At 40.0% G+C, this 15799-nt stretch overlaps 1 protein-coding gene across 5 annotated transcripts in view; it reads left to right on the forward strand.

Annotated features, from left to right (window-relative positions):
* The window catches only part of Dennd4c (DENN domain containing 4C), a 99570-nt gene that overhangs the window by 16116 nt on the left and 67655 nt on the right, over window positions 1–15799 (forward strand). For 4 of the 5 annotated variants that reach the window (XM_006975974.4, XM_006975975.4, XM_076564481.1 and 1 more), the window contains 4 exons: window positions 1853–2174; window positions 8170–8422; window positions 10145–10214; window positions 11895–12064. In XM_006975974.4, coding sequence (XP_006976036.1) covers window positions 1870–2174; window positions 8170–8422; window positions 10145–10214; window positions 11895–12064 — 798 coding nt within the window. In that variant the 5' untranslated portion in view covers window positions 1853–1869. Of the gene's footprint in view, window positions 1–1852; window positions 2175–8169; window positions 8423–10144; window positions 10215–10659; window positions 10827–11894; window positions 12065–15799 lie in introns of those variants that run through there. The other variant, XM_006975976.4, reaches the window with a different exon arrangement.

Here is a 15799-nt window from a genome sequence, read left to right on the forward strand (position 1 = left end):
TCCTCCTACCTCACTATTTTCTCCTGATATTGCCTGTTATCAATATAGCCTCTAAAAATCAATTAATTAAGTTAATTGATTAATTGAGGCAGGGTTTCTTTGTGTAGCCCTGGCTATCCTGGAACTCCTTCTGTACATCAGGTTGGCCTCGAACTCAGAGATCCACCTGGCTTTGCCTCTGAAGTGCTGGGATTAAAGTTGTGTGCTACCATGGCTGGCTTTTTTTTTTTTTTTTTTTGAGATTTTTTTTTTTTTAAATGTATGTGGGTGTTTTGCCTATAAGTATGCCTTTAAGAATATGCCTATAAGAATGCTCTACATGCCGGGCGGTGGTGGCACACGCCTTTAATCCCAGCACTTGGGAGGCAGAGCCAGGCGGATCTCTGTGAGTTCGAGGCCAGCCTGGGCTACCAAGTGAGTTCCAGGAAAGGCGCAAAGCTACACAGAGAAACCCTGTCTCGAAAAACCAAAAAAAAAAAAAAAAAAAAAAGAATGCTCTACATTCATGCAGTGCCTCTGGAGGCCAGAAGAGGGTGTCAGATCGCCTGAGACTGGAGTTACACATGGTTTTGAGCCATCTGGGAACTGAACTCGGGTCCTCTGAAGAGCAGCTAGTGTTCTTAACAACTGAGAACATCTTTTCAACAAGTTTCTAAAATTTATATGGGGCCAGGCATGGTGGTGCATGCTTTTAATCTCACCACTGGTGAGGCGGATGCAGATGGATCTCTGTGACTTCGAGGCTAGCCTGGTCTACACAATGAGTTCTATGCCAACCAGGGCTACATAATAGACCTTGTCTCAAAATAATAATGATAATAATAATAATAGAATCATATATGCATTCTTTTTTCTTGATCTGATTGCTTTCATATCATTTTATTATTCATACATATTATTACCTAGATCAACAGTTCACACATCTTTACTGAATAGTAGTGTGTATGTTTGTGGATAGATGTGTGTGTGTGTGTGTGTGTGTGTGTGTATGTATGTGTAAGTGTGCATGCCATATTGTGAGTGTGGAGGCCAGAGGACAGCTTGCAGGGGAGTTGGCTCTCGAGTTACCCCTTGATCCATCTCATTGGTCCCCTTTTCCAGGTTTTGAAACAGGGTCTTGCTGTGGGATGTCTTTCTGTGCGCTATGAATATGTGTTACTCCCATTGTCTAATAAATGAAGCTGCATTGGCCTATGGCAGGGCAGGATGGAGCCAGGCAGGAAAATCCAAGAGAGATAGTGAGAGGAGAAAGGAGAGTAAGGGGAGATGCCAGCCGCTGCCCAAGGAGCAATAGCATGTCAGCAGACCGGTAATGCCACAGCCACGGCAACATGGCAACATATAGATTACTAGAAATGGGTTAAGTTATAAGAGCTAGCTAACAAGACGCCTGACTCATAGGCCATACAGTTTGTAAGTAATATAAGCCTCTGTGTGTTTACTTGGGACCAAGCAACTGCGGGGTGCTGGTGGGAGACATTCGTCCTGACTGTGGGGGCCCAGCAGGACCCGAGAAACTTCCAGCTACAGGCTCTCACTGTGCAGTGCTGGCCTCAGACTCAAAATCCTCCTGCTTTAGGCTTCCAAGCACTGGGATTATAGATTGAGCCACCACACCAAGCTAATGATCTTAAAATAAGACCTATAGGTACATGAAATGACTGCAGTTGTGTTGCAAATGTACCATACCTACTTTGTTGTAGGTAAAAGTGGTGTGCTAAAAACCTACAGAATGAAGTTTGATTATAAATCTGAGAAATGTGATAGTTGATTATTCCTAACTGAAGGATGTCTTCATTTTGATCAGTATAAAGGATTTCTAACCATTGATACCTTCTCTTTTCTGTTTTAGGTAACAGAACAGCAGTCATGATAGAAGACAAAGGACCAAGAGTGACAGACTACTTTGTTGTGGCAGGTCTCACTGATACATCAACTCCTTTGGATCAAGAAATAAATCGTATAGATACTAAATCAACTGGCCCTAAAGCTCCAATCACAGACATTGCAGTGATTATCAAATCAGCTGGGGAAGCTGTACCTGAAGGGTACACCTGTGTTGAAGCCACTCCATCAGCACTCCAAGCCAATCTGAACTATGGAAGTCTGAAAAGCCCAGAGCTTTTTCTGTGTTATAAGAGAGGGAGAGATAAACCACCCCTTACAGATATTGGGTAGGATCACTTTCTTTTACTATGGTAAAGGGAATTAAATTTACTTAAAAATAAAAAAGGTACATAGTAGTAGAAATTTGAAGTTTCTTATAGTTTTATTATTTTTTATTTCAAGATTAAGTTCAAGGATATATTGCATGTCTATACTTACTCTTAATTAGATGTAAAAATATGAAGAGCTATGATAAAAGACATTGTATTTAAGGGACTATTTGTGCTGTATGATGAATGATTATAAACCCAAGCACCTTTAGAAAAAGGCATTCCTTTAAAATATATATATATATTTGGAAGCCAGGTGTGGTTACTTGTACCTGTAATCCCAAGCACTTGAAAGGTGGAGGCAAAAGGATTGGAGATTTGAAGTCATCCCTGTCTGTATACCAGGTTCTAGGCCAGCCTAGGCTACATGAGATCCTGTCTCAAATATTGGGGCTAGGGGAAGTCATTTCTCCTCCCTTCCTTCCTTTCTAAGTTGGGGACTGGAGACTTTCTAAACTGGGCCTGTTTGCCTAACACAAATTCCTGGGTTCAATTCCCAAGACTACTTTAAAAGAAAAAAAAGTGAAAAAAAAGTCCATTTTTTTTTTCAATAGCTGTTGTGGGGGCTAGAGATATGGCTCAGTGGTTAAGAGCACTGACTGCTCTTCCAGAGGACCTGGGTTATTCCCCAGCATCCACACCTGTCTGTAACTCCAGGGGATCTGACACCCTCACAGACATAAGTAAAAATAAATACATCACTGTTGTGAAGTGTTTTGTTAATAGTCAGTGAAGATTTCTTCTTTGTTTTTGCTGCAAAGACTTTATTTCAAAAATTTGTGTTGATACTTGACTGTGAAAATGTTGCTGTTATAATCCCCTAGTAATTTACCATGTGTGGATATTATATTCAAGTGTTGTGTTTATTATAACCACCCCTAGTAAAAATTGATGGTAGAGCCGCGTGGCTGTAGAGGTACTTGCATGTGATCCTGGTAGGATCAGGGCTTAAGGCTGCTTTGCTATATATCTGGTTTGATGGATTACTTGAAAGCCTGTCTCAGAACTACCTCCCTACCCCCAACACACACACACACACACACACACACACACACACACACACACACACAGAGGGATTGTAGATATATAGCTATTGGAGAACACCCTGACAAGTATTTTTAGGTTCAGTTTGTCTGTTTATAGAAAACATGCAGTTTTCATGGAGAGTGCATTAAACAGGGATCAGTTGGGGCGTGTATGTAAGTACTGTCCTCTAGCTTCTGTGAGTTCAGTAGCCTGCTGATGACTTGTGCTTTGTTCTGCTTTATGTTAAAATACAAAATGATGTCGTCTACAAGTGTACATAGTTTCACCTTCCCGGACAGTTTGGATAGTTGTATTTCTTGTTCAGTTCCTGTGGCTAGAACTTCTACTACCGTGCTGAGTAGCAGTGGTCATAGTAGCCGTTTGGTCTCATTCCTGATTCTAAGTAAAAAAAATTTTAAGATTTTATCATTGAAAGTATTAGCTCTCGTTTTTTCATAAATACCATATTTTTGCATTTACGACATTTTTACACTTGTATCTAGTGTACTTGGCTCATTTGCCCCTGCACCCCTCCCCAGTGGTCCTGCCGTTCTTCACAAATAGTTCCTCTGCTTTCATTTTCGTGTCCTTGTTCTGTCCTGTCCTTTTGTATTCAAGGTGTGTGTATGTGTGTATGTATGCGTGTGTGTTTTGTGTGTGTGCTCACACACAGGGTGTGCATGTGGGGTCATGGAGCAACTTGAAGGACTTCTTCCACCATATAGCTTCCAGGGGTCAAACTCAAGTTGTTGGACTTGCTAGCAGGTATATACCTACTGAGCCATCTCAGGGGCTTTCAAGATCCCCTCTTGCCCAGGTCAGGAGTTCAGAATGGCTGGCCTGGAACTCACTCTGTAGCCCAGGCTGGCCTCAAACTCATAAAGATCTGCCTGTCTCTGCCTCTTGAGTGCTGGGATTAAAGGCCTGTGCTACTATTTGCCTTTTTGTTTTGTATTATGTTTTTGTTCATTTTGTGTGCATACATATATACACAGAGGTCACAAAACAACTTGAGAGAGTCAGCTTTCTCTTTCTCTCATGACTTTATGGTTGAACTCAGTTTGTCAGGCTTAATGGCAGGGGTCTTTAAAAAAGATTATTACAGCTGGGTGTCATATATCCCAGGCTGGTTTCAGACTGCCTGGTTTTGTAGGGGAGGTTGATCTTGAACTTCTGATTCTCTTGCCTTTCCTAATCCTGGAATTATAAACTTCTGCCACCACACCTGGTTTATGCAGAGCCAAACCAATAGCTTCATATATGCAAATTCTGTGCTGGTTGAACTACACCCCTAGCTCATGTTTTTATTTTATTATTCTAGAAGTTTTTTTTTTTTAATTTTCTTCCCTGATTTCTTCAGTGACAGTAATCATTAAAAATACTCAAATATATTGAATGATATTCTTGTGTTTGTAGTTTATATTGCTATTGATATCATTTCCTTTTTGTTTCATTTTCTGGGGGTGGGGTAGAGTGGTATGCTGAGGATTAAAAGCAAAGCAGTGTACATGCTGGGCATGTACTCCAATACTGTGCTATATACAGAGCCCCTGTTCTTTTGAGACAGAGCCTCACTATGTAGGTCTGGAGCTTGCTATGTTGCCTAGGCTGACCTTGACCGGATCTTCCTGCTTTGGCCTCCTGAATACTGGGATTACTGACAGGTTATTGGTACTAATTATTTACTTTTTTCTAGTATAATCTGATGAAATATAAGAAATTATTTCAATTTTTATATTGTTAAGACTTGCTAAGAAAACATAAGGTATGGTGGTGCACGCCTGTCCTACCTGCCTGCTCCCAAATAACCACACAGATTTCTTTTTTTTTTTTTTTTTCTTTTGGTTTTTCAAGACAGGCTTTCTCTGTATAGCTTTTGATGCCTATCCTGGATCTCACTCTGTAGACCAGACTGGCCTCGAACTCACAGAGATCCGCCTGGCTCTGCCTCCCGAGTGCTGGGATTAAAGGTGTGCACCACCACCACCTGGCCAGATTTCTTATTAATTATGAAAGCTCAGCTGATAGCTTGGGCTGGGTTCTAACTAGCTCTTATAACTTAAATTAACCCAATTCTGTTAATGTACTTTCTGCCTTGTGACTTTATTACCTTTACTCTGTATTGCCCAAGTTGCTTTCCTGCTTCCTTCATGCCTGGCTGGTGACTCTGCCCTTCTTCCCAGTGTCCTCTCTGCCCCGAAAATCCTGTCTAGCCATTGGCAGCTTTTTATTAAACCAATCTGGTTGACACATATTCATAGTGTACAAAAAGATTTTTCCACAGCACTCCCACTTGGGAGGCAGAGGCAGGTGGAAGGTGGATCTCTGTGAGTCTGAGGCCAGCCTGGTCTACATAGTGAGTTCCAGGGCATCCAGAGCTACATAATGGAGAGACTGTCTCAGACATACACACACACACACACACACACACACACACACACACACACACACACACACACACACTCACACACACACACACACACACACACACACACTTGTGTGTTGTAAACTGTGATCTATTTTGACAAAGTTTTCACAGGATGCTGACATGAATATTATACAGCTGTTGGATGGCATTCTACAGAATTTTTTTATTTGATTTATGGTACAGTTTAAATCTGAAGTTTGTTAATTTGATGCATTTACTGATGAAAGTACAGTATTACAGTACCCCCCATAATTGTATCTGATCTTATCTGTCCCTTTGTGTTCAGTAGTGTTTGTTTTATGAAATTGGGTATTTATGACTATTTCATTTATTTATTCATTTGTTTTTCTGTTTATCTGTGTGTACAATTGAGTCTGTGTGTGTTGGATACTTGTGTGCTCCTGTTCACATCATGGAGGCCAGAAGAGGGTGTAGGGTATCTTACTCCATCACTCTCCTCCTATTCCTTTGAGAAGCAGGGTCTCTCCCTGAACCTGGAACTTTGTCTATCCGGATACCTGTTAGCTGCAGTTACAGGTGTGAGGAATGCTGGTTTCTTGCGTGGGTGCTGGGGTCTGAACTCTAGTCCCAAGGATTGTACAGGAAGCACACTTAGCTGCTGCGCCCTCTCTCCAGCCCCAGCTTTGTGGTTATGTCTCGAGAGCTTGGTCTTTCTGATAGTATGCAAGGACTTGATCTTTTCTGAGCAATTTTGGCTTGAAGTCTGCTTGGTCAGATAGGAGTATAGGTAATCCTGCTTGCTTTCAGATTCTCTTTTTCTTGGAGTATTGTTTTATATCATTCCACTTTCCATCTGTGTTTTTGAGTGTCTTTCATACAACACACAGTTGAATCTTATTTTTTTCTTAATATTTATTTTTATTTTATTTGCATTCATGTTTTGTCTATATGAGAACATTGGATACCCTGGAATTAGAGTTATAGACAGTTGTGAGCTGCCATGTGGGTGCTGGGAATTGAACCTGGGTTCTCTGGCAGAGCAGTCAGTGCTCTTAACCACTGAGCCATCTCTCTAGCCCCCTGACATTGTGTGTGTGTGTGTGTGTGTGTGTGTGTGTGTGTATTGTTTTTTACCTGCATGGATGTCATGTATATGAGGTTGTCGGATCTTCTGGAACTGGAGTTACAGTTGTGAGCTACCATGTGAGGTGCTGGGCGTTGAACCAGGGTCCTCTGGAAGAGCAACCAGTGCTCTTAACCACTGAACCATTGCTCCAGCCCCCTGAATCTTATTTTTAATCCACTTAGCCTGTCTTCATATTTTAGTAGAAGAGTTAAGATTGTATATTTGAGTCAGTAATAAGAATTATGTACCAGTTTTCCTTTCTTTATCTTGTTGTTTGTGTTCACTCAGTGGCAGATAGTCTTGATTTAAATTGCAAGGCCTTTCTTTACAGTATGTGCTAATATTTAGTTGGCTTTTTTCTGTGAATAAAGTTGACATATTACCCACCCATTTACTCAGTGGGTTTTTAAAGTATGTTTAGAGACTTGTGCAGCTGTTACTGTAATCCATTTTAGAACATTTTTATCTCCCAGAAAAGAAGCCCTGTACCTAATTGGCAGCCACTTGCTCATGTTCCTGACCCCTCTCTACTCTTAGGAAGTTACTATCCTGTGTTCTGTCCCTGAACATCGGCCTCTTCAGGACATGTCATATAAAGGCAGTCATACTCTGCGTGGTTTTCTGTAACTGGCCTCCTTCACTTCACAAGGGTGGACTTTATATTTCATTGTTTTCATTGCTGAGCAGTAGACTCTTAGGTACTTTCATATTTTGTCTTCATTAGTTAGTGGGCATTTGATTTTTTTCCCCCTCCACATTTTGGCTGCTGTAATGATTTTACGAGCATCTGCGTTTTTATTTGTCTCCTGCTTGTATACCCAGAGTAGACTGCTTGCTTCTATGGGAGTTTTTGAGGACCCCTCAAACTTTTCTAAATCAAGTACTTTTCATCAGCATTTTTTTTTTTTTTTTTTTTTTTTTTTGGAGCCTGTCCTGGATCTCGCTCTGTAGACCAGGCTGGCCTTGAACTCACAGAGATCCGCCTGGCTCTGCCTCCCAAGTGCTGGGATTAAAGGCTTGTGCCACCACCGCCCGGTGGTCTAAGGACTTTTAAAGATAAAAGTTTGACAGGAATTGAGAAGGACGTTTTTCTTGAAACCACCTGAATTGAGCACTCTGTAGACTTTCTAAAGCCTGACCTGAGGATGTCTGTAGTGTTCCCATTCCTTTCGTAGGTTTCTTGTCATAAAAAATTGAATTGCTCACTCCAGCTTTTACTTCTTAAGTCGGGTTCTAGCTTTTGAAAAATAATCCAGGGATTTTTAATTCCTAAAGTAGTCATTTTAGTTTCAGTTTCTGGTTGAAGTTTGGAGAGGAACAGGAATAACTAAAATTTTGTTTGCACATTTCAAGAAGAAAACAGCATTAACTTAAATCTTTCTCTCTCTCTCCCTTTCCTCCTTGCCTTGCAGAGTGCTATATGAAGGGAAAGAAAGGCTTATTCCAGGATGTGAAGTGATCCAAGCCACGCCCTATGGTCGCTGTGCCAATGTCAACAATAGTTCAACTACTTCTCAAAGAATTTTTATCACCTATCGCAGGGCTCCTCCAGCTCGGTCCCAGAATTCCTTGGCTGTAACTGACATCTGTGTTATTATAACCAGTAAAGGGGAAACCCCTCCTCACACTTTCTGCAAAGTTGATAAGAACTTAAACTGTGGCATGGTAAGAACAAAGTTGCTTCCTTTTCAAACTTTGGTTTGGAAGTAAGCCAAAAGGGTTTAATATTGGTTCCATAGTTTATTTTCACGTTTTTTATGATTCTTGTTTATATTTTTATCTCTCCCTTTTTTTACATTGAAAAAGACTTGTGGAGATGGGGATCAAGCCAGGGTCTTGTACATTTGAGACTAGCTCCCTTATTAAGGGGTACTATCCATGCCTTTCTAATGTGTATAAATCATTATTTTTAATATTCTGGTGACACAGAATAAGTATAATTTAAGCTTGGGATTTTTTGTATGTCTGTGTATATCTTAATATTGTCTGTTATATCAACATAGGGATTTATTAACTTCTGGTTTTCAGTAGTAGCTTTAAGGACAGTTACAAATAGATTGGGTGGAAACTCTCCTTATAGTTATTTATTTGAAATATTGTGGTTTTACATGCCTACATTTTGAAAGGGTTAGTAAAACTCAGACATGACTGTGATCCCAGTACTCAGGAATTCAAAGCCAACCTTCGCTGAATAGGGCCTTGCTGAGCCAATATGGGCCACAAATTCAGACCCTGCCTTAAATAAGCACACAGAGTTGTGGAGAAGGAAACTGGGCATACACATTTGGTTTATAGTTTTATAAGACTAACCCTTGCTATTGGGTCAAATTTATCTTGAAGATAGGCAGAGGTGCATGCATTCGTAACTCTTAGTGGAGGTGATGACTTCACAGTCTCCGGGGAACCCAGTCTCTCCTAGTTTGGGCTCCACATATCCATTCCTCCTTGTGTGACTTCTTTCAAGCACTGGTGGTCTCTGAATGATTACAAAACTGTAAGCTTTTGAAAAATTAAATTTTACTGTGTGTGTGTGTGTGTGTGTGTGTGTGTGTGCGCGCGTGTCCGTGCACATGTGCACACATGGAAGACAGAAGATCACTTTTGGGGATTGAGCCTCTTTCCAGCATGAGGTTCTCAAAGATTGAACTCAGGTTGTCAGGCTTAGCAGTGAGCACCTCTGCCCACCGAGCTGTGTCCCACTGGCCTCATCAACTCCAAACTTTTTGAAACTGTTTAAAAAAAAAAAAAAAGAAAACAACAACAACAAAAACCCAACTTGTTTTTTTTTTTTTTTTTCCTTTTGTGTTGTCAGCCCTCTTTTTACTTTATTCCATGGCTACTGTTTTACAAACAGTGCTTTGATTTTCTTCTGGGTACTGGAATTGAACTCTACCACTGAGCTACATTCCTACCTTTACAAAGATAGGTTTTCATTTTAAAATATTTATTATTGTTGAGACAGGGTCTCATGTATCCCATCCCAGGCTGGTCTGGAAATTTATGTAGGTGACCTTGAACTCTGGTGCCCTGTCTATACTTCCCTAGTGTCAAGATAACAGGTATGCACCACCATGCCTACTTTTATGTGGCACTGGGAGTCATACCTAGGTTTCATGAATACTAGGCAGGTACTATTAACTAAGACATCCAGCTCTTCTTGTTTGTTTTTTAAAGACAGGGTATTTGTACCCCAGAGTGGCCTCAAATTCACTACCCTATGCTTCCTCATCCTGAATGCTGGGATTACAGGCAGGTATTACCACTCCTGGCTAACTAGGAATTTTAAATGACTTGTCTGGATAAATAATCTCTAAATGACCTTCAATATCATCAGTTCCTCCTTTTCGCTTTTTGTTTGTTTTTGAAAACTCAATTTATCTTTTACAGTGGGGTTCCAATGTGTTTCTGTGTTATAAGAAGTCTGTGCCTGCTTCAAATGCAATAGCATATAAGGCTGGTAAGTGAAGTGAAGATCTGTCCCAGTTGACAAACTAGTGAATGCTAACATTGGGCTGGCTAGAAGAGACAAAATGTTTTCCCTTATGTACTTTGTGGAATTGATGTATTTGTTAATTATCTGTAATTTCTAGCATGTAAAGGCTGAAGTTTTCTTAAATGCATTATATGCTGTAAGATTTACTAATACTACCCACTGTGTGTTGTTAAATTTAAACTTTTGTCCAAGCCGTCATATGAGGCATAAACCTCCAAGCTTTGGTCTACACTAATAGATTGAATAATTCCGTGGATATTTCTTTCTCTGATCTTTGTATTTGGACAATCATAAGGGTGTCAAACTGCATCTTTACTTCTTATATTTCCTTCTCTTTGTGTGTCTGATTTGAACCACATGTTACTTGCCATGAAAGGTGGACTTGCTTCCTTTCTCTCTTGTTGCAAAGAATCAGCTATGTGGAGGAGAGGAGGGCCTGAGAAACTTTTCTGCCATGAAGTTTTTGGGAAATCTATCGCCACACTCTAACTGCACACAAAAGTGTCAAGGGCTGTAAAGATTTAAGTGTGACTTCTTCATCCCACTGGTATGGTGGGATAAAATCTGAAAATACAGGTATGCTCCTGTTGTAAATAGAAGATACTGGAATGCTTCTTTGTGAAAAGAAGCAGTGCCAATTACTTTTTGCTTATGCAGTTTTTGAAGTGAAATTTTATTTTAGGGGAATTAGGCAAATCCATATCTGAAAACTCTTGATTGTCCTCATAAATCCATTCATACTAGTGAATTAAACCATTTACTCTATATAAAAATAAAAGCAACAACTAATAGGAAATTTAGAATCATTGTAGACTATGATATTGCTGTAATATGTCTGTACTACATGATCCCTTGGAGTCTTTTCTTTGGAAGGGAGAAGCTGTGGACAAACAATGCTCAGACCTAAGACATTTGCAGAAAGGTTGCAAAAGTATTTAGAGTCTAAATTTTAGATACTTACTGTGAGGCACGTATTTTAGAATACAGAGTTCTGGAGACTGAACTTGACTGGAATCTTACTTTCAAGTTTAGCTTGGAAGTGGACTGTCTGTCGGTAACATCAGAGGCTGTGAATGGGTGGTGTGCAGGCCTTTGGTCTGCGGGGCGGGCTCTGAGGGCTCTCAGTGCTGCTTCCTGCCCTCCTGCCTGGGTCTGCCTTCTCACTCCAAAAGTCTCAGGTCATGTGGAGTGCCTTCGGCCCTGCCGCTTCCAGCACTGCCACGGGGCTGACACCACTCCTCTGCCTTGCATTTTTTAAATAACATTTATCCCTTCTCTAAATTTTTTCCCAAAGACTAACTGAAGTAATTAGCAAAATTTCCTTTGAACTTTCTTACCTTTCTTCACAAGGTGTTGACATACTTAGGTTAAAAAAATGTGTTGATTGGTGATTAAGATTGGCTGACTTCAGTGTTTATTAGTATTCTTAATACATTTTCATGTAATTAAAAGAAGTTCAGGGATAACATATAAAGGATAAATTGGCTTATTTTAATGTCTGTTATAGCAAAAAAATTAATTTTGAAATTCCACACAAATATTTCTAAGAAATTTGGAATTACAATGTCTTATTAAATATGTATCATGAATAATTTATGTAAAAGTGATTTTTTTTTAAAAGAAATCTTGTCCTTTCTCTGAAAGGTTTGATTTTTCGATATCCGGAAGAAGATTATGAGTCTTTCCCACTCTCGGAATCCGTGCCTCTCTTCTGCCTTCCTATGGGAGCCACTATTGAATGCTGGGATCCTCAAACCAAATATCCACTTCCCGTTTTCTCAACATTTGTCTTGACAGGCTCTTCAGCTGAAAAGGTATATTGTGTGCCGTGTTGATCAAGCCTGTTTTGTCCATATTTTAATGTTGTAAAGTGGTTAATTTATGTTTTATTTGAATGTTAGGATTATTTGGATAAAAGACATTCGAATTTATATTATAATACCCATTGTAAGAAGTCAAAAGTAACCAGACCCAAAGTCTGGACAACTCAGTGAACTTCTTTACAGTTAGAATTGGCAGACTTTGGATCTGGTTAATTTTAGTGTTTGATGTTTTGTTTTTTTTTTTTTTTTTTTTTTTTTTTTTTTTATCTCCAAGTTTTTTTAAGTAATAAATAATTTATAAAATTTTTTTAAAAGTCAACATGAAACCTGTGATTATATAATATGTTGATATACCTGAATCTTATATATCAAAATAAGGTGTTTTAAAAGAGATACCCCCAAACACAGATCTTAGAATGAGATTATGGTAATGATATAAAGACATAGGTACCTTGGGAAGAATCAGGATTACATAAAACAACTGGATGAGAACTTCAAGACACTGAAATGTTTGAAGGAAAGTATTCAAGCCATTGTGAATTAAATGTGTAATTTAGCTGGGCATGGTGGCACATGCCTCTTAATCCAGCGCTTAAGAAGCAGAGAAGCAGGTCGAGAGAGATCTATGAGTTTGAGGCCATCCTGGTCTACCTAGCGAATTCCAGGATAGCCAGAGCTGCATAGAGAGAGATCTGTCTCAAAACAAACAAAATTGACTACAAATTAGAAATATGGTCTTTAAAATTAAAATTAAAAATATATAATTAAAATTCAGTGGCTGATTTTTTTTTTCTTTTTTTGAGACAGGGTCTTTATGTGTAGCCCAGGCTGACCTCATATATGGATCTTCTTGCTTCACCTCTTTGTTGAATTATAGGCATGTTCCGTCATGTCCAGCCTTCAGCGAATGGTTTCAACAGCACCAAGTCAATACCCAAAGGGAGAATTAATGAAGAGAAAGGTAGATTTTCTAAAATATAGCACAGAAAAGGGTAAAACATGAACTTTTAAAATATAGCAGATAGCTGAGTATGGTGCTGCACACTTTTAATTCCAGTCCTTGGAAGGCAGGTAGATCTCTGAGTTTGAGGCCAGTCTGATTCTACTCCATCCAGGGCTACCCAGTGAGACCTTGTTTTAAACAAAGAAACAAAAAGCAAATAACAGATAAAATTATAACACATAAAAGGTTCAGTAAATGAATTCCAAAAGGGCAGACTAGTAAAGAAGACCACATTTTTCGTGCCCAGCACTTACTTGGATGTTGGAGCTCTGAGCTCAGTTCCTCATGCTGTATGACAATGGCTTAACTCACTGAGCCTTCCTCCCAGGCTCTATTCACTTTTGAAAATAATAACTTGTGATGTCTATCTAGATAGAGATGTTGCCAAGTCATCTGGAAATAGGAATTGAGTTCTGGGAAGAGGTCAGACAGAAATAAAGATTAGTGTTCTGCCAGTGAGATGGTTACAGTTCAAACAATTAGAAAATGAAATTTTCCCAATAGAAGGATGAGAAACTTGAAAAATGGCAATATTTAAATGATGGGCAGAGTTGGATCTAGATCGTATGGGAAAGAAAGAAGTTAGTAGAATAAAGAGAAGTGTTTACTGTCAGACATGCCAAAGGAATAAAGATTTTGAAGATAGGACTGTCAGCTGAATTTTTGTTATAGAGAGAAAAAAGGAATTAAGCACTGAAAGTATTTCAGCTGGGTTATTATTGGTAATCTTGATTAGAATTGTTGTAATGGATTAAGGTGAAAAATAGTTACCTAACAGAACAAGGCTTTTAACCTGCTACAGGTGCTTCACTGGATGGCTGGGAGAGTAGCAGATAATTCAGGCCACACAGGGACCCATCACTTCAAATAACTGGAGGGAAAAGGAGAATAAAGAGAGTTTATATGTGAGTCTGGTGGTGGAGGCGCACGCCTTTGATCCCAGCACTCGGGAGGTAGAGGCAGGTGGATCTCTGAGTTCGAGGACAGCCAAGACTATTACACAGATAAACCTTGTCTCAAAAAAGCAAAGAAGAGAAAAGAGTTTGGAGGTAGGGATTAGATCTCAGTGATCTAGAGCTTTCTGTGCAGAGCATTGAGTTGTATTCTCACCACCAGACAAGCAACCAACCACATACTAAACTCAGAGCCTACCTCAGCCTTAGAGGACTGGCCAGACAGCTCAGCAGGTAAAGACACTTGCCCCACAAGCCTGGCGACCTGACTGATCCCTGAGGCCCATATACAGGTGGACGGAGAGAGCTGACTGCACAGAGGAGTCCTCTGATCTCTTGTGGTCCCAGCATTTGGAAAACTAGCACCTCAAGTTTGAAGCCAGCCAGGTCTCCATGAGACCATCTCAAAACAAACAAACAACCCCAACAATTTAAAAGAGTGAATGAAACAAACGGCAAGAAGGGAGAAAATATCTGCAAATTGCATATCTTAAAAGGTTTTTCTTTTTCTTTTTTCCTTTCTTTCCTTCCTTCTTTCTTTCTTTCTTTCTTTCTTTTTTTATTTTATTTTATTTTATTTTTTGTTTTGTTTTTGGCTTTTTGTTTTGTTTTGTTTTTTGTTTTTTTGAGACAGGGTTTCTCTGTTTAGTTTTGGTGCCTTTCCTGGATCTCGCTCTGTAGACCAGGCTGGCCTCAAACTCACAAAGATCCGCCTGGCTCTGCCTCCCAAGTGCTGGGATTAAAGGCGTGCGCCACCACCGCCTGGCTAAAAGGGTTTTATTTTCATGATGGGGATTGAACTTGGACCTTTGCATGATAGGCAGTGTTCTGTTTATATCTATTTATACTTCTAGTTCATAAGTGCTTATATCTAGAGTATATAAAGGCAGTAACAGCAAAGTTTGTTGACCATCCCAATTTAAAAATGGGCCAAAGGACTTTGGCTTAGTTTGATGTTTTTTTCCTGTTGTTTTGTGTTGTTGTTGTTGTTGTTGTTTTTGTTTTTGAACAGGGTTTCTTTGTCTAACAGCCCTGGCTGTCCTAGAACTCTCTCTGTAGACCAGGCTGGCTTTCATCCACCTGCCTCTGCCTCCCAAGTGCTGGGATTAAAAGAGTGCACCACCACAACCTAGCTAGCTCTTAGTTTGTTTTCTGTTGCTGTGATAAACACCATGACCAAAAGCAACTTGTGGAGGAAAGTGTTTATTTCATTTTACACTTCCAAGTCATAGTCCATCACTGAGAGAAGTCAGAGCAGGAACTGAACCAGGAGAGACCATGGAGAAAATGGTTTACTGTCTGTCTAGCTCATTTTCAGCTACCTTTTAAAACAGCCCAGGCTCACTTTCATAGGGATGGCACTGCCCACAGTGGGCAGGGCCCTGAGACATCAATTTGCAACCAAGAAAATGCCTCACTGACATGGCCACAGGCCAGTGTGGTAATACTTCTTCAGTTGAGGGTCCTCACCTCTTCAGTTGAGGGTCCTCACCTCTTCTCAGGTGTGTCAGGTTGATGACCAAAATTAGTCACAGACTTAGTGTTCTATTGCTGTGAAGAGACACCGTGACCACAGCAACTCTCATAAGAGAAAGCATTTAACTGGGGCTGGCCTACAGTTTAGAGGTTTAGTTCATTATCATCATGTTGGGGAGCATGGTGGCTCACAGGCAGACTTGGTGCTGGAGAAGTAGCTGAGAGTTCTACATCCTGATCCACTTGGGCCTAGCTTGGGCTTTTGAAACTTCAAAGCCCACTCCCACTGATACA

This window comes from Peromyscus maniculatus, chromosome 2, assembly GCF_049852395.1.
Source record: "Peromyscus maniculatus bairdii isolate BWxNUB_F1_BW_parent chromosome 2, HU_Pman_BW_mat_3.1, whole genome shotgun sequence".
Taxonomy (NCBI): domain Eukaryota; kingdom Metazoa; phylum Chordata; class Mammalia; order Rodentia; family Cricetidae; genus Peromyscus; species Peromyscus maniculatus.